Here is a 20,300-nt window from a genome sequence, read left to right on the forward strand (position 1 = left end):
GTACTCCAGTTGTTCAGCATGGGGGTGAGTAGAAAATGAAGGCTAATCATGTTTTGGGTGTACTATTCCTTTAAAGGCCCTTTACCTGATTTTATTTTAATATCTCTGAGAGAAATGCTTTTAATGGTATATTGTGTGGCAGAAGAAGTATGGAAGTGTTATTAATGCGAGAAAACTTTGGTGCCTTGCTAATAAAACAGGATTATTCTATTAATGTTCTTGAAGTAGCAGTAATAAAAATGTATTTACCCCAGGCCGTAGATGCAGCATTCAGCAAAGCTGTGGAGACCATTTGTAAATCGTACTCCTGTAAGGGTGCTGACGTCGCCCCAGAGATGCAGCTGATCAACGCCACTGTGGCGTTAGGCCTCTATGTGAAGAAGGTCTCCCCAGATCTGAAAAGAAAAGTGCAGGGCGCTATGACTAACTTCCTCAACAACCGCGTCAGCGCGTGGGTTGTTGAGCAAGGAGGTTGGGTACGTACATGTATAAATATTTGTCAATGGTATGCCAAGAATTTATTGCTCTGAAGCATTTTTTGACTCTGTTTACCAGCACTCGTTTAGGAAAGTTTCTTTTACTTTTTGCCTTCAAAAACATAGACTATATTAAGCTACTGGACAGGCCTGTTGCAAAAAAAAAAAAAAATCCTATGATTCTTTATGACCATCACACTTTCTAATGTAGATATATTTATCTGTTGAACTTCCTCTTTCGTGTTTCTATTTCAGTATAATACACTCTACTATTTTATAGTGATTTCAGTCTTTAAAATTATTAATAAGAACAGTTAAACTGATGACACATAATATTTCAGAAAGAACTATCCAAAACAATTAGAATTGTAAATAAATCAGTTTTTTTGTTCTGTTTTCTGTTTTTCAGGATAAACTACCAATCTCCAAGTAAATCCATCATCAGGAACTCAATATTCAGTTGTGGAAAAGCTGGGACTGAAATAAACTACTGTGAAACAAACAAACAAAAAAAAAGTACATGCAAATACAAACCAGATAATGATATTCTTCTAAATGTTTTCCAGCTGAATGTCCTGTACAGCTCAGCTGAGAAATATGACAAAAACATAGGTGTGGTAACCAAAGTGGAGGTGAAGCTGAGAAAATGTTCTCCACCTCATTGTCAGATACTTTAAAGCTTTGGTATTTAACATGTGGAACACTAAAGCTAAAGAAAAGAGCACAATATTGCCACCATCTTGATTCCTTGTAGGGAGTTTTTTTATTTTTTGTTAGTTTTGTCGGATAAAAGATTTCTTTCAGTTTTCACGGGATGCTGATGATGATGATGGTCTTTCGTATAAATCACAGGAACTTGGCTTTTTACGAGCTGCTTTTTAGAACAACTTTGTATCTTACAGCTGCGGTTTCTTAAGAACATCAAAACAATTTTTATCCCAAAAAAAAAAAAAAGACATTTTCGAAATGATTGTTTTGTTTTTCCTTTCGGAAATAATTTTTTTTTTTTCATCAGAATACAGCTGCCAAACAACCATTTGATTTCCACTCTCTCTGTATGGGAGTCTGGATCTACCCTACAGAGTCTGGACTTCAGCCTCTAGTCCTGGACATCTATTATTCTAATTTTTTCTTTAAGGGATTTTAATTTTCTTCATATGTCAAATTAATAACTAATTTCTAACGGTGTTTTATTTTAAGTTTTATGGTGTAACTTGACTTGAAAAATGATTTTTCTAGAATATTTAATATATGTGCTGATGTGGCACATTGTTCCTAGAACATCCACATCAGTCTGACTTTAGCACTTATTTTAGATTAAAAAGATTTTTTTCAAGATTACTCATATTGGTATAAGGTGAAGTAAAAATTTCTATGCTTTAAAGGGTTTTCTTTTTCTCAAATAAAAACTGAGCATAATATGGGTAATAAGGGATTTTAAGCTACTGGCTTTTTCTTTTGTTTATTTCTACTTTTCTTGCATTGTTTGCCATGCAGAATAATGTCACCATGTTTTTACCACTAGTTTGTCGACTACAGGTGAATGATTCTGTGTCTCAGGTAAAGAGGACAGGTTTACATCTGATCGAGCTCATGAACTCCAAGCTAACAAATGTTTGAAAACGTCTATGTAGGATCTGGTTTTGCACTGTTTCTCTAGCACCATTATGTTTTTTTGTAATTTTGTGATGATGATTAAAATGAAATATTTATGTTATGTCCCCATCAAATGATTTGGTGTAATAAAAAAAAAAAAAAAAAAAAAAAGAATAAAAACTACCATAAAAGGACTAAGTAATAAAAAAAGAAAAAGAAAAAAAGAACAGATGTAGCATGAGATGGATGGAAGCCACTAGATGGCAGCGTTGCGTCGCGTTTTATCAGGGCACATGTTTCCACCATGTTGGTTTGACAGGCAGATGTGTTTGTGACATGATGACATGAGAAAAGCATGAACCACTCAACCACTAACCTGTTGCAATCTTCAGCCTGCAAATTCTGCTTCCCTCACCAAGAAGGTTGCATGGAGGATCCTTTGTCGTTCCATCATGTAGAAATTCATCCTTCAATGAATGTATTCTTTCTAGGGTTGCAACTAACGATTATTTTGCAAATCAAATAATCTGTTGATTATTTCCTTGATTGATAATCTTATAGCAAAAGGTCCTTTAAAGACGACCTTTTATAGAATTAAACCAGCTGAAACTAAAACATTTCTACTTGAGGAGTTCTTGATAGAGCATATTGACAGATGAAAATGTTTGTTTTACTTTAATGCAAAATGCTTTTATGTTTTTTTTTATTATTTTGATTTAAAAATATTCCTCGTCTAAGTAGGTTGCTCTGTCAGCTAAAGGCATGTTTTAGAGTCTCTATTCTCCAGTTAACGATTAATCGATTACTGAATTGGTTGACAATTATTTCAATAATCTATTAATCACGATTGATTTGATTAACTGTTTTAGCCCTAATTTTCATATTAAGTTTATCAAGAAAATTATGAAGGTGTTTGTATCACAACAAGTGACAGGTAGTTTGTGAAATCAAGTATTTTGATAGTGAAATGAACCTAATCCTGCAGGTATTTTATATAAATTCAACCAAGAGCTTCTCAAAATGCCCACTGCTGTCTGAAAATTCCCCCTCTGATCAGATTCTCTCACACTTGCACACTTTCTCACATCTGGGATGGGCTAAAGCTCATCTGATGTGACTTCATTGGTGCCGTTAGGTCCAAATTTAAAGGATTAGCTGCTATGTTGGCTGGATGCAGCTGAAAGATAAAACTACTAACAGCTGCCACTTATTTCCTGAGGGGGCAGGTCATCAAAACCTTCAACTGACTACAAAAAAAAAAAAAAAGAACTTGCAGCGAGAGCTGGAAGTAACGATCTTTGAGGATTCTGTTTTTAAAGTAGGGATCATACTAAATGATGAAGGGCATCCTGCTTTGTATAAGACCTGCACAGTTACCAATTAAAGCCTAAAGAAAATGCATATCCCATATATGATTACAGCTAAAATCAAAAACCTAAATGCTGCAAATACCGTGCTAATAGTGAAGCCTGCCAGTTATGATGCTGCTAGAAAAGCTGCAAAGAAAACCATCATGCCATCTGTGAGAAAAATGAAGCTTTGGGCATATTTGTTCCTTAAACAGGTCGATGACCCCAAACATTACTAAAGTTCACTAAGACTTTTTTCAGAGAAGGTTCTGAGATTCCAAGTGGACATCGTAGCTACCTGACTTCAGCTAGCTGATTTAAACGCTGTTGAACATCTCTTGGATTCGATAGATTTATTTAATAAAGGATTTGTAGAAATACTGCTAGAGGCTTATTCCTGGCCATCAGAGGTGTCAAGTAACAAAGTACAAATACTACGTTACCTTAATTAAATAGAAATTTTTGATATCTATACTTTACTGGAGTAATTCATTTTTACATATTTTACTTTCTACTCCTTACATTTTAAAAATAGACTAATTAGTTTTGTTGAATTTAAGCTCATTTTCATGATGGCCTGTTGGTATTTAAAAAAAACAAAACCCGCCAAAATCACTTTTTTCTTTAAGTCAAATAATTTCTTCTTGGTTGGAGATTTTCAAGATGGTGCAAAGTTACACTTGCTTTTAGTTATAAAATTAAGAAAATTAAGTATAAGTAAAACTATCATTCAGAAAATATTATATAGTTATTATATAGTCAAGTAACGAAGTACAAATACTTTGTTACTGTACTTAAGTACACTTTTTAGGTATCTATACTTTACTCCATTACTTATTTTTCTTCCTACTTCTGGCGTCTACTTATTATATTTTCACACAAGTATCTGTACTTTCTATTCCTTACATTTTTAAAACAAACATTACTTGTTTCTCGTGGCTTCGGTTTAATGTTTATAAATATTTATTTCATGTCATGTGCTCCATCCAATGCAGATCATTGGCTCCATCCACATCTAGTGAAAACTAGTGTCATTAGAGGAGTCATATAACGCAAACACTCATTGGTTAGCTAAAGGAAATCATCAGAAACAAGCAGGTGTTCTTCAAACTGTAAACGTGAATTGTCTATGCCATGCTACAATGTAGGATTCAGAAAAAGATGTTGAAATGTCTGAAAGGTCGGACACAGGCGAAAGCGTATCAGGAGATGGAGACCAACAAGACCTCCCTCATCCTTGGCTCTATCTCTAAGAATTTTTCAAAAATTGTAGAAAAATTGAGCTTTCAATTCATATAGTGGCATCTGGCTGTCTTTTTTTTTAAGGTTACTTTATACTTTTATACTTTAAGTAGTTTTTGGAGCACATACTTTTTCACTTTTACTTGAGTAAAGAGATCAAGTTGGTACTTTATATTTTACCAGAGTGTTTTTGAACTGCAGTATCTATACTTCTACTTAAGTAACAAATATGTGTACTTTTGACACCACTGTTGTGCAGTAAATACAGTATATAGTTAATGTCCTTAACTATTTTTTTCCTGCATTACTTTTGCTTTTATACTTTTAAGTAGTTTTACAAATGGTACTTTTTCATGTTTACTTGAGTAAAAAGCTGAAGTTGCAATTCTAACTTCCTCAAAGTGTTTTTAGACAGCAGGATTTATACTTTTTCTTGACTAATAAACATTCATACTTTTGACACCTCTGCTGGCCATGAATTATATTTACTGCAGGTCTGAACAACAAACAAGTGCCCTGTTCAAGACTAAATACCTTTTAGAATGTAGCAGTCATATAAAGAGGGATTATGTGTTAAATTTTGAGTAACTACTCATGATATTAGATGTGTTAAACTATTCAAGCTGTTCTTATTTGATTTTTCTTATTGCAAACGGTTGCCTGTGCATTACAGAGAGGGTGGAATTATTATGACTTCAACTGAAACCTGCTGTTTTCTGACTTATTATTCACACTGAGAGGTTCAAACATCTGGGTAGTTTCCCATGTCAGCGAGGGAGGATGGGAGTGAACTGAATTCATAAATACAGGAGAAATTCGTACTCCTGCTTTTGACACAGAGCATACACCTCACACATACTTGTATTTTTATTTAATGATGGTGCAATTGGTAGGAATGTTACAGCAAAACAGCATCCTGGGGTTGAAGCCTAGCCTTGTTTTTTTCCATGCACACCCACTCCTTTCATGCATACTCATTTTCCCTCCAAAGGAAATATACTTTAACAGCTAATCACCCTTCGATATGGGTGTGTGGAAGCATGGATGTTTCTCTGTGATGCACTGCTTATCTGTCCTCAGACTCTAACCCAGCACCAATGGAGAGGGGCAAAGATACATGGGATTAAAGAATTGATTGGATTGGAATGCAGTTATTAAAATATCACCAGATACCAGGCAATCTTATATATAGCGCAAAATTATTCGACCCCCTTAAACTTTTCAAACTCTTTTGATATTTCAGGCTTCAAACATAAAGATATAAAATTTTTATTTTTTGTGAAGAATCAAAAACTAGTGTAACACAAACACGAAGTTGAACAAAATCTATTTCATATTTTAACCTTTTTTTTTTTTAACAAATTGAAAACTGAAATGAATCAGCCCCTTTACTTTCAGTGCAGCAAACTCTCTCCAGTCGCTCAATGAGGGTCTCTGATTAATCCAATGTTGACCTAAATGACCGGTGATGATAAAGAAAATACACCTGTGTGTAATCATGTCTCTGTATAAATGCACCTATTCTGTGATCGTCATAGAGGTTTTTTTTAAAGTGCAGAAAGCATAATGAAAAACGAGGATCACACCAGACAGGCTATAGATAGAGTTAAACCTGGATTTGGATACAAAAAGATTTCCCAAGCTTTAAACATCCCAAGGAGCACTGTGCAAGCAATAACATTGAAATGGAAGGAGTATCAGACCACTGCTAATCTACAAAGACCCGGACGTTCCTCTAAACTTTCATCTTAAAGAAGAAGAGGACTGATCAGAGATGCTGCAAAGGCCCATCATCGCTCTGGATGAACTGCAGAGATCTACAGCTGAGATGGAAGACTCTGTCCATGGGAAAACGGTCATATACTTCACAAATAAGGCCTTTATGGAAGAAAGCCATTTCTTGAAGTTTTCCATTAAAAAAAAGTCTAATTTAAAGTTTGCCACAAGCCACTGGGGAGACACAGCAAACACGTGGAAGAAGGTGCTCTGGTCTGATGGAATGAAAATCAAATTTTTTGCAACAATGCTAAATGTTATATTTGACATGAAGGCAACACAGCTCATCACCCTGAACACACCATCCCCACTTTCAAACATGGTGCTGGCAGCATTATGGTTTGTGGTTGCTTTTCTGCAGCAGGGATAGGGAAGAGGGTAAAACTTGATGAGAAGATGGATGGAGCCAAATACAGGAACATTCTGGAAAAAAGCTGTTGGAGTTTGCAAAAGACCTGAGACTGGGAAGGAGATTTATCTTCCAACAAGACAATGATCCAAAACAGAGAGCAAAATCTACAATGTTAAAAACATATCCAAGTGTTAAAATGGCCGAGTCAAAGTTCAGACCTGAGTCTAATTGAGAATCTGTGTAAAGAACTAAAAAATGTTGTTAAAACAAATGCTCTCCATCCGACCTCACTGTTCTCCTGCTTTTTTGTAGGGAAGAATAAGCAAAAATGACAGTCTCTCAATGTGCAAAACTGATAGAGACATACCCCAATCGACATGAAGCTGTAATCACAGCACAAGGTGGTGCTACAAAGTATTAACTCAGGGGGGCTGAATAATTTAGCACCACAAATTTTTCTATTTTCTTATTCTTTAGAAAAGTTTAAAATATCCAATAAATTTAGTTGCACTTCATGACTATGTTCCACTTGTTCATTCTTCCCAAAGAATTACAATTCTAGATGTTTATATTTGAACCCTGAAATGTGGCAAAAGGTTGAATAGTTTAAGGGGGCCGAATACTGTCGCAAGGCACTGTAACATAAAAGGAAATGGTTTTATCCTAAAACTAAGCAACTCCTTTTCAGAAGACTTTCCTGACTCTTAAATGTATATTAAACTTTTTTTTATCAGTAATGTGACAAGACAGACTATACTTTGTGAACTCTATGCTAATCACATTTTAAATTACACCCCTATCAATTTTTCAGTTGCCATAATTTCCCTTTTTTCCAAAAAGTCAGAACGGTCATCTGGAATAGATTGACTTTATATTACAATTCAGACTTAAAATGACCCGGTGGTGACATTTTCTAGCTACCAGCTATTATTCTAATAATATATCTGTCTGTTTCAGTCTAGCAGTCGGTGAAGCTGAAGAAGCAAATAAAGGTATTTAGGTAAAATCACCCTGTTAAGTCAAAACATTAACTATAACTACAACAAACTATATTTAACCATACAAAAAGAAATTAATATAATAAATCAATCGACAGAGGGCTTTTTATGTTAAATGCTATTTAATTAACGAGGTTCATTGGTTATTATTTGCATTAAATGAACCCAAAGAGGGATAGTCCATAATTGGTCAGCAAATGATCCCAACCTGGACTGTTGTTCAGACATGAGCATGTAGAAAGCACTCTCCTAATTGGTTTAAAAATCTGCCAGACTATTTATGCAAAAAAAAAAAAAAGGTATTTACACGCATGCAAGGGATTTAATTTTATTACTCATAACAGTGCACAGTGTTATGTACTATTTTATTCAAAACATTATTCTCAATCTTTGGCTTCATTTCCCACATACTTTGTTTAGGGAAAGTAAACCTACTGGACCCATATCCTGATAGCATACTAACATAACTTAACAGTGTTCATAACCCACTGCTCTACATGAAATAACAGGTAGTAAAACATGCTGTCACTGATGTTTATTCCATGTGTTCCTGTAACTTCAAAACCGCCCCAGAATAAGTAATAATTTCTCAAAACAGAGCCTGACCTATTAAAAACGCCATTTATATATCAAATAGAGTTTATCTTGCCTTCGGAAGTTGATCCTCTCTTCCTGAAGAAAAAATCCCAGCCAGTTATTGAAAATCCAAACAAGCTTTCATTTCATCTATAAAAGCCTTTACTGGTTATTTTTTTCCTCAATAGTCCTAATATATTTAAACATTGATTCAAAATAATGACTTATTTTGTTAAACAAGATTTTAAAAATGATATTGATAGAATGGTATGAAAACAATGTAACAGCACATTAAGAAAAGCACGGAAGCAAAAAGGCAAACTAAAAACAGTCTGTGGGTAAAGCCAAGAAGCTGCGAGGAGATTTCTGGGTAGATCTTGATAGCATTTCTGTGGAACGATGACCAGGAAAAGCTTCAAGGAAGTTGAAGAAACAGAGCAGAAAAATATACCAAACTAGGAAAGAGATCAGTGATAAGTCAGGAGACAAAACCAGAAGGAATGTAAGCAAGACAGAATTTTATCAGAAGGAAATAGATAATATATATCCTTCTTTTTCTCCCCTGCATGTTTGTTAAACCACTGAGTTTCAGTAACCATCCTGCAATATCCCACTCTGCTTTAGGTTTTATCTAATAAAGACTCGGGCTTCTAAAAACTCCCTTTCTGCTGCCTCCGTCTCTTCATTTAAATGCGATAACCAGTTTCTCCACAAAATATGAATTCTTCAGTCTCTGAAAATCAAACAAATCCACTTTGGTCATTAAAAACAACATTAAAAACATATGAACCCTGCTTTACATGATCTCCTTAATGTAACACTGTACAAAAAGCATCCCCCCTCACCCATACCAACATTTATTTTAATTAAAAGCATTATCTGCAAATACATTTGTAATTAAAATCTTAATCACTTGATGCACAGGGCTTGGTTATCATTATTTACACTAATTTAAACTAAACCCAAAACTAACATTAATAAGAAGTCTTGCAAAACATTCATAACCTATTTAATTTGGTGACATTGTGTACATAAACATGAAGTATAAAGATAAAGCGTTCATGTTTTTAAGGTAGTTTAACATCTCAGTGGATACAGTATGATAATTTATATTATAGCTAACTGTAAATTGATTTTATGTAGCTCTAGGCTTTGCCTGGAACGTTTTAGTTTCTGAATTGGCTTTGGTTGAACTTATTTTTATAGTTGCTCTAACTACATGTTCAGTGTTGTTGTCCTTCATCCCCTCAGTAAGACTGTCCTGAAACATGGTTGGGACAGTGTGTCCATGTGTTAATCTGTTCAGTTCTGGTCCTCTTATTTGCTTGGTCTCATCTTACTAGATGCCCTTTGTTTCTGTGTTTGCCATTAATATGTTCCTTTTTTTCTACTTATCCATTAAATCCAGATCTGCATGGGGCCCAGCTAATAATCATTGCAATATTTAAACATTGGTTTCCAAAACCCAAGCTATTAATCTCTGCAGCTCCTCCAAAGAACTGTTGGGCATCAGTTTCATTGGTCATAGTTTGAACTGTGGTTTGTGAGATTGTTAAAGCGGAAAAACATTGTTTGATACTCAACTCTGTCTGTAAGCCATTTGCAGGGTTTCTTGATCCTCTATATGTTGTTTTGTTCATTGATGTTTAGAAGACAAGTTAAAGGCATTTATTTTGAGATTAAAACATGTACGGTTTCCAAATTCAACGATCATTAATTTTGTGTGGTTATCAGAAAATGTGAGAAAGTTCAAGGGTCCTAAATGCTTTTGAAAGTGAACTTATATAGTGTGTTCACATTCTATCCTGTCATTCAATAGGCATTTTGTTACTGCAGAAGTGAAAATCATAAAATACTAAATATGAGACAAAAAACAACTATTAACAGAAAAAGGACAAGACAAAGCATTCAGCTTGAAATGATTTATTTGAACTATAGGTTCTCATTTTAATCCGGTCTTCCCCTTGACAGATGCTTTTAAATAAAAACTGAACAGTAAGGTGCTAATAAACTTCCACTGCTTTCTTCCACTTTTGTAGAGTTGTAGAATATTTAGAAAAATTCAGAGGGTAAGTTTGGTTAGACGTTTAACTGATCTGAACCTTCTTCAGTGCATTGTAAAAAAAATCAAAGACATCAGGGGGAGAAAAGTACAAAAAAAAAAAGAAATCACAAGGACACATTATTCATAAAAACAGAAAAATACAGAAATAAAGCCACCCAATCTTGTTAGATTACAATCCATCGAGGAATGGTTTTGTCTGAGTAAGGTCCGATTTGCTGTACCTTGGTAGAGCTAGATTTTTGCCTAAATGAGATTTCCCATAAACATACTTTTCAATAATTGTAGAAATCTCTGATTTTAACATGCAGAGAAAAATCAAAATGACACCTAACCGCATCATACAGGCAGACATTGAGTCAATTGAGAAAATGTATGTTTTCTTTGTGGGAAAAAAAAAAGTCTTTGAATTTCGATGTTTCAAAAATCTAATTCAAATAATTAAGAAAATCTTAAACAGTTTCATTGTTTTGCTCTTTACAAAATCAGAGCTACTCTGCAAAAACTGATCTAAAATAACTTAAAAAAACAAATTCATCTATTTTCCCTTCATTTCAGCAGCTAAATAAGAAGATCTGCCTCTAAAATGAGGATTTTTGCACCCATTGAATATTTTGCATGTGAAATAAGATATTGGGTGTTTGCTTTCTTCTGGGGAAGATGAATCCTTAACAGAATCTCCCATCAACATCTTTACGTATATTAGTTACAGATCTATACATAATATTTGTGTCAGCAGTCATGTGTTATCATGTGGACAGTGTTGATTATGATTCACTATACACAAACTATGCTAATCAATATGTGTCTGCCCTGAAAGGAAAATGAACTGCGTCTTCTGATAAATGAAGACTACACTCTGAACATAAACGGGCCAGTCAGCTGTGCAGTAGGGATGAAAGGGTATGACTAAACAGCTTAGGCAGAGCAGTAGAACCACCAGTGTATATTAAAATGCACAGATTTCTGATTATCTGATTAATAGCAGTAGTTGGTGGACAGAAATTGTTATTTTAACTATTAAATGGTCTCAGGCCCTTGCAGCAATACACCTGGTATTTTCTTTATACCTGTCTGTTTCCTCCACTACAAAACAAAAAGAAAAACTAAAGCTCTCTTTTACAGTACATCAAAAGCCATGTAATAACATGGTAATAGCATAGCAAGTCACACTACATTACTTGGTAACGAGAATTTGGGAATTACTCACCAAATGGACACATTTGGTGAGTAATTACCATTAGGTTACAATGGTTTCTATCATCGGCCACCACCTACCAGCAGAATACAAAGTAAATTGTAACTTATGATCAGGTAAATAATGCATTATAAAACTGAATTTAATTAACATATAAATGAGAGTTTAGTTAATAATATTGGCTTGCTGTCTTCTAGGTTTGTCGAGTCATAAACTGCATTTTACTAAATAATAATGCATTATTGTATTGCTGTTGGTGAAATGACTGAGTTACCTGGTAATAAAGGTTTTGAAATATACGAAGTCTGACTTTACCTTGTTTGCCTAAAATTTGAAGCACAACACTTACCAAAATTTTCCATAAAGATTTTCTTGTTACCTAGGATATAGTGTAACTTGCTATGTTATTACCATGTTATTACATGGTTATTGAAGTAATGTAAAGACAGCGTTACCAGAAAAACAACATTTACAGTCTGCAGAGACTGCTTTGCTAGAAGACACCCTGAACATGGTCAAGGCAAGGCTCAGCCTATTTTCATCCAAACGATTGGTGGCTCCTGCTTTCTCTCATAAAGTTAACTATTACTATCAAGGTAATTTTCAATTATAAGCATTTATGCATTGTAACTGTGAATTTGAAGTAAAACAGAGAAATAGAATAGACGTTTTGTAATTTTAGATTTTTTTTAAGATTTACAAATACAAAAAGTTGCATCTCTTTAAACTTTTGAGCATGTGTCCCAAAAAAAAATCCTATAAAAAAAACCCAAAAAAAAACATCTTAATCCAAAACCTTATAGTGAGTGGAAGCTAAGATAAAATTGTAAACCGGAATTTGTGACTCACAGCAGCAGATCTGTATTGTATTCACTGTTTACGAAATAATCATAAAAAAATTAGCTGTGAAAAATTTAATCCAAATATTTGAATCTGTTTTGCACCATTTTTTTCAATATTACCTGGAGCAAAACTGAAAATGCAAAATATTTATGTGTGATTCACAGCACAATCTGAGACTTGTTGTTCCAGAAAGTTGAGGTGGTTTAACATTTTCTGTTTGTCATCTACTATAGCTCCTTCTCAACTGAAAGCCCCAGGCTTTGCATTACTCCGGTTAACAGGAATTCCAAATAATTCATCATATTCCTCTTTCATTACCCTAGAAGGCCCTGGGACAATGAAAGTCAGTTGAAAGTCACCACAAGGCTAGGATGACACAACATGTGTGTGTCTGTGTTGGCAGTAACAAAACAACAGCTGGTTAAAGGTGGCAAGATAGGCGGACTTAAAAAGAAAAAAGCCAGACAGTCCACCAATTGTTGCTCCTTGCAACCCCATCCCCTCCAAAAGCTTGAATAAGCCTTACAAAGTACTGGGTCACTTGGAGGGACCATAGCACTTTTACAGGAAAAATTAGTCACATTATTTTGTATGGAAAAACAAAGCATGAACCAGCCCTGGAAAAGAGACTAATTACAAAACTTTTAAATTTTTTCTCTCTGCAGCTTCAAATTCACATTAAAATGCACAAATACTTCTGATTCAAAATGACATTAATACATTTTCTTCCTATCATTATATATTCATTAAACATTTAAAGTTAATGGGAAAAAAAGAGATTAAAAATATATTGATAAAAAAGCATCCATACTTTTTGTGGTGTTTAGCATAAAAACAATAATTGGCACGTGTAAAGTTTCCAGTAGACCCCACTGCATCCAGTCCACATGTATAAAAAAAATTAAATAAAAACTGCTTTTTATTACGAAAAATGATGTTGGCCTGCAGACAGCAGCTGCAAAAAATAAAAATACTAATAACAATCTACAAATTTTCCTTCAGAGTGCACAGGGCCTCCAATACTTAAAAAAGCTCACATACAGTGCCTTTCAAAAAGTGTTCATATACTAAAACCATAACCTGTATTATCATGTTACAACCACATACCTCAGAGTATTTTATTGGATTGTATTTGACAGACCAACTGAAAATACAGCACTCTATAACTTAAAAGTGAAAGGCAGAAAAACAGTCAGTTACATAACTTAAAATGTAAAACTTAAAGAACTGTTTACAGCTGCCAGACTTGGGGTTATATTGGGACTTCCCTAGTTTGCTCTCTATAATACTACTTGTTTACGAATGTTCTCTATCAAAGCTCTTAGGAATTCAAACAAAAGATGGAGTTTTACTGAGATTAAATTACACATTGGCAAGGATTTCTGAATTGAAAAAGCATGTGATTTTTATTTAGGTGCAGCAGAGTAGAGAGAGGCTAATAAGTGTACAGGAGCACCACAGGGGACTGTACTCTCTCCATTCCATCTACTACATGTTTGACTTCTAGTACCCAACAGAATCCTGTTATCAGCAGAAACACTTAGATGACTCTGCAGTCATTGGGTGCATCAAAGATGGACAATAAGCTGAGTACAGAGAGATGGTGAACTGCTTTGTTGCATGGTGTGGAAACAATCATCTGATCCTGAATGTCAACAAAACAAGGGAGATGATTGTAGATTTTAGATGAAACAGGAACAAGTTGAATCCTATTAACATAAAAGGAAAAGAAGTGGAGGTGGTTGAGGAGTATGAATACCTTGTTGTTCACAAGGACAACAAACTAGATTGAAGACACAACTGTGAAGCCATCTAGAAGAAGGAACCTCTGGAGATTATTTCACCAAGAAGAAGTATTCATAAAGTGAAGAAGATTATGGGCAACGGTGAGCAAAGTGTTTTAAACAACAGTGTACTCAGTCAGAGGGTTCTCCAGATCCGGTGCAAGGCAGACCTCTATAGAATATCCTTCCTGCCTTCAGCAATCAACACGTACTAAACCTGGATAAATTATAACCTATGAGTCCCTGCAAAATTTAATTATCCTTTGGGATTAATAAAGTATTTTGAAATTGACTTGTATTTGTTGTATTTTTCTACTTGTTTTGCAAACATGTACCATTTTTCATCCATTTCAGGTATTCTATGGTCTGTCTTGGCTTGTCAGGAATACAATGCAATAAAAAAAATACTGAAGTACATTGTGAAAAAATATAAAGAGTTTCAAGGGAATACAGAGTTTGATTGGTTTTAGTTTTAATATAATGTCAATAAAGCAGCCATTTTTCTCAACATCCTGATTTGATAGTAATCTAAAACATCCCCCATGTCCAAAGTCTTGTCAAAGCACCAAGCTTGTTCAAAAAACTTCCTCTTCGGTCTCCATTGGTTTACCAGAGTCATTATGTTCACACAGTTAAAGAAGAGCTTTTTTTAAGGCCACAGAATTAAACATTTTGATGTAGACTTCAAGATAATACATTTGAACTCTTTTAGATCTTGAAAGGTGGGAACTGTAAATTAAATCAACACATACAAGACACAAGGGTATGGTGCCAGAGGTGCTACAGTATGCATATGCACTCATCGCTTTGAGTCAGACAGATTGGTTTTAAAAGGGCCGCTTCCCTCACCAGACACCGAGTCAGTTTTGCTGAGAAAAAAGACATTGTCATTCCGACGACAGATCCCTACTAGGGTTTGTAATCCTTTCTTCTTGTTGAATGTCAGAAGGAGGAAATCCTTCAACCCATGATTGAGTGTCTGTTATACCCTGAATGCCATTGTGATCTGCAGCTCCTCAAGCATGAAGTCTCTTCCCTTCTGTAAACAACTGCTTTAAAAATTGTCAGTGACACAAGTAGCACAATTAGTTCCCAAAGGTCAAACGTCGTCATCATCGTCGTCGTTCTGCCTGAGCCTCATCTCGCGCCTCTGTGCTCTCTGGCTCCCTCTCTGAGGAAGACGACCGATGGGGTCCTGGCAGAGGATGTACTGTTTCCAGATTTTAAGAAACGCTGTACGAAACTTCTTGATGCGGAAAGCGTAGACGATGGGGTTGACAGCTGAGTTGCCGTGGGAGAGGATGATGGCTATGTAAATTAGGTACATCGACGGCTTGCAGTCAGGGATGAAGAGGGAGATGCAGTTGAGGATGTGAAGTGGGAGCCAGCTGACTGCGAAGAGGAAAAGGACGAGGGCAAGAGACTTGGCTAATTTAAGTTCCTTTCCAAAGTAACGCCTGGGATCCATGTGGCTTGCTGACACCTAAAGACATAAAAAACAAAGCCCATCAGCCAATGTAACAATAAACCAACAACTTTTTCTTTTTATTTTAAGTTCTTGATCTTGTTAATAAACAAATGATAAGTGTCAATTTTCTTAAAATTATAAGTTTTATCCTTTAAAAGATCTTTATATAACAAGGTTAAATAGTTTATTTTACATTATTCTGAATTACGTACATCATCATATTTTAACAATTTACTGTAAAAGCTGTATTAAATACTAACTGAATAGACTAAAATATGTTTTCTTACTCATTATTACACGTAATAGGATAAAAACATTGCATAAGTTACTGAAAAATTATGAAAAAAATATTTAAAACATACTTTTCAATAAACAGGGATGTAAAACTATAATTTACAGACAGGGTATGTCGCTTCAACATGCTGTCAGACTATTTCCCACTTAATTTCATTAGAGTGAATGCTTACTGGTATATAGGTCAATGTTTTTAGTGTAATCAGGTGCTGTTAGCAGTGCTTTTAAACTGGTGGTGCTGGTTGCTCAGTGTAATGTTAAAACTTAGCTGCATATAGCTTATAAAAGTCTTTCCAATCTACGATGCTTATTGTGAGCATTTTCTATCATGTTAAAAATGTTTTGTGTAATGCCCTCCATGTTTCTATTGTCACGCACTCGCCTTTCGAATCACAACAAAGAAGTTGACGCTGCTCCATTATGCAGCACAGCTAAACTGGCACTGGCATAATTTTTTTTCCATTAAACAATTTAAATAATCCAAACTGAACTTTGGATCAATTAATGTATCTGCTGTGACATGCTTCCACTCTGGTATTACTTATCTTGCAAATGCCAGTGAGCTTATGATTAAACACAGCAGCGCCCTCTACTGGATGCAAGCACACTATAACTCAGAAAGAAATTCCTTTAAGCAGAAGTCATCTATGAATCTGATTAAGCAAAATCAAATTTAATAAAACATTTATTGACAATTAAAGAGAAGTTGTCTATTTGTTTACATTCTTAATCCCAACCAACAACCTAAATGTTGGGGTGTTTAAAAGTCTAAGCATTAAGAACATTTAGACAACAAAAACAATTCCCTCTTCAATATATTGTCATTTGAATAATAAGGCTTTACCTTCTTGTCGAGTTGTTTATGGATCATGTAGAAAATCTCTATGTAGATGGCCAGCATGAGCAGCAGAGGTGGCAGGACCCAGCCAAAGAAGTTAAAGTAGACCATATAGTCCATGCTGATGACTGTCTCAAACTCACAGGTCACCACCAGCTCTTCGGTGATCAAGGTGTTGTTGTTAAGAAGACGTTGCAGATTGTTCCAGCCAAACATTGGCGTGAGGCCAACAAGGATGGATACCAGCCAACATAAAAGCACAGATGTCCCAGCTCGCCGAGGGGTCACCACTCGCTTGTAACTATGACAACAAAGCAGAAGATAGGGCCATGAGGAAAACACTCAACTATCAGAGGAAATGTATTATACCAGACCCCGCTGTTAACCTAACAAAATTATTTTATATACAAAGGTGTAAAATAAATTGAAGAAAGTTTTTTTATTTTTTATTTGATGGGGTCATGGGGGGTGCTGGTGCCAATGTCCAGCTTTCAACAGGCGAGATACACACTGGACAGATCACCAGTCCATTGCAGGGCAACACGGAGACAAACAACCATTCATGCACACACACTCACCTCAGGAGAATTTAGAGAAGCCAATTAACCTTGTGGACTGGGAGGAAGCAGCAGTACCCAGAGAGAACCCAAGCATGCTAAGGGAGAACATACAAACCCCATTCAGAAAGACCCCGAACTAGGAATCGAACCCACAAGCTTTTTGCTGCAAGGTAACAGTGCTGTCATTGAATGGCAACCAATTGCCTTTAAATTTCATGAAAATAAATGAAATGCAGGCAGTGTGACTAACATGACAAAATGTAAAAATGAAAAAATCTTTTGCAGCATATATTACAAAGCTGGTTTTAGAAGAAGGGGGGAAACCATCTGTTACTTCAAGATAATACCGATAATACAGAAATAGTTGTAATTTGTTTAAAAAGCATTATACATTTAAAATAATAAAAAAAAAATACATTTTTACTCATTTTTGGAAAAGTTTTTTCAGTGAAAGAATGGTCGGAGCATTTAGATGAATAAATGTAATAAAAAGAGACAGAAAAAAATCTTGATTGTAATTGATAAAAATGCAATATGCACCCATAGAATCACAATTACATACATCCTAAAATCATTAAAATGATTGCAAAATCTCCAATAAACATCAGTGTAAAGCTGCATTAATAAAGCCTTTAAGTGTTATTAAAGTTTGCCCTTTGGGTTCATGAAAGTCATTGCAGAACACTCTCTGATCGGTGTTACATGTTGTTTTGTATTCAGTTTGGGTGCCTGTGGTAAAATTCTGACTCTGCTATGGTTTTCAGACTCATAGTGGCGTTCATGCAATGTTTGTTCAGAATATCTCCTTATGTATATTTGACTTTGGAGCTTAAGAAAGGGGACATCCAGTCAATTAGCTACAAAATGTGGATTTCTTGCATCTCAAAAGAGAAACCTGTGAGCTGGTCTAATGTCTAATGTCTGTAAAACTCACGACAAAGGTTTTCGTCATACCAATCAATGACTTAGGCTTGCATAAGCCTGCTCTCTGTTTTCATAGGTGTGATCTATAAACTACAAGCTGACACAATAAGAAGAAAGTGCTGAGTCGATATTATGAGGAACATGGCAGGCATCTTCCTCTTCCCTTATCACAGCTGCATGCAGTCTGGCTTGTCTGACAGTCAAGTGGACCAAACACAATCACACTGACGAATATGCTTCTTTTCTCAACACTTTTCCCCAAATCTTTTACAAAAGATTTACTCCTTTTTCCTGTGAGTGTTTTCAAGCACAGGACAAAGGAGTTAATGGATGTAGAAATAGATCATGGCCGTAGAAGGACTACTCACATGTGACGTCAGTAGCCTATGTCCTTTTCACTCCACATGTGCAATCCAACCCCTGCAGCAGCTGGTAAAGCTTCAGGTCTCTGGCTGCATACAGATAAGCTTTCTATCTGCCAAAAAAAATATCTGTCTGGATTCTCACTGTTGTCTGTCCATCACTGCTTCACTTCTGGGTTTTCAGTTTGTTGTCCAGCACCCGTATTTCCCTTTCAAGCCCACCAGCAAAGCATGAGAAATTATGTCTGAATTTTAAGCAGCTCTTATCCAAGCACATAGGATGTTAAAAAAAAAAAATAATAATCAGTGCTGCTGAGGAAAATTAAACTTGCATTGCATTTCTTCCCGCATTTAAAGCAGCTTAATTAATATATATTTGTGACTATTTTCCAACAGTGCGAAAGTGTGTTGTTGCAGAACACATTTTGTCAGACGAAGGTTTCATCTGATTTGTAAGGAATTCAATATTTCAGTTGGCAGCTCATGTCCACCTTGTCTCATGAATAACAAATGTTTTTTTTTTTTTTAAACAAAAAGAAACCATATCTGATAAACAACTAGGTTATAATGAGTGTTTGAGCTGTGACTCTGAGAGCAGCTTGATAGTCTGTATCCTGCTTAAAGGTACAGTAGGTTTGGCCAATTAATTGAATTTGCAATATAATCTCAATTTAACAAAATGCCTTTTTTAACTTGCGGTTTTTGTTCACATTACATTCAACCAGACTAAGAAACTGAGGGGAAAGAGAGTTACAGCTAGTGTGCAGATCCATCCATGCAACGAGAAGTGAGCACTTTTTCACACAACAGTAATGGTAAAGTCTTGCAGCTAAGACCTTCTGGACAAGAACATTTTCAAGGTCATAAGAATAATGAAACCATGGAGTTAAAAATCAACATGTTTTTTAGGAACGCAGAAAATTACTGGAAATTGTAGATGAGAAATAAAATAGCAAATGACTGGAAATTTTTATTTTTGGCTAAATCATTTAGCCCAAATTGTAAATTAGTCATCATTTGGTAACTTCTTTATTTAAGGGTATTCTTTTTGTTTGCTGAGCTCCACTTTCAAAACATGTCCCACAGTCCCAAGGGAGGCACAGGGGGAGGAAATACATTTCAAGATAGCTTGCCCAGATTTCTAGGGAATCTCGGCAAGCTAAGTTTTACATAATTAAATTACAATCAAAGGTTTAGCTTAAAGTCCTAGGGAAGTCATATTTAAATGTCAAATCATTCTGACTTAAACATCTATATAAATGTACTCTTTATCAGATGATGGTGTGCCAAAATGTAGAAAATGTATGTTTTAAAACTTGGGTGTGCAGGTGGGGCAGTGATTAGCACGCAGGCCTTAGTCCTCAACACGGCCGACCCTGGTTCGAATCCGACCTGTGGTCTTTTGCCGCATGTCACTACCCAATCCATCCCGGAAGCACGATCCATTCTGCGCATCATGAACAGAAATACATCCGGGTGTCTATAAATAATGTAATTATGGTACTAAAACGACTTATTTCTATCCTTAACTCACTAAATAATGCTAATACACATCTTTAAGAAATGTTTTATGACTTCTGCGAGACGATTTTTATGCTTTTT

General features: G+C 35.3%; 1 protein-coding gene across 1 annotated transcript; it reads right to left on the reverse strand.

The window, feature by feature from the left end:
* Positions 1–13,280: 13,280 nt before the first annotated feature.
* LOC107101078 (adenosine receptor A1-like) lies at positions 13,281–17,149 on the reverse strand. The gene is made up of 2 exons (XM_015399833.1): positions 16,859–17,149; positions 13,281–15,735 (listed from the first exon to the last, which is right to left on the reverse strand). The coding sequence occupies exons 1-2, from the start codon at positions 17,066–17,068 to the stop codon at positions 15,352–15,354; spliced, it is 594 nt and encodes a 197-aa protein (XP_015255319.1). The 5' UTR covers positions 17,069–17,149; the 3' UTR covers positions 13,281–15,351.
* Positions 17,150–20,300: the final 3,151 nt, after the last annotated feature.

The sequence above is a fragment of the Cyprinodon variegatus genome, unplaced genomic scaffold, assembly GCF_000732505.1.
Source record: "Cyprinodon variegatus isolate N-32 unplaced genomic scaffold, C_variegatus-1.0 Scaffold1051, whole genome shotgun sequence".
Lineage (NCBI taxonomy): Eukaryota > Metazoa > Chordata > Actinopteri > Cyprinodontiformes > Cyprinodontidae > Cyprinodon > Cyprinodon variegatus.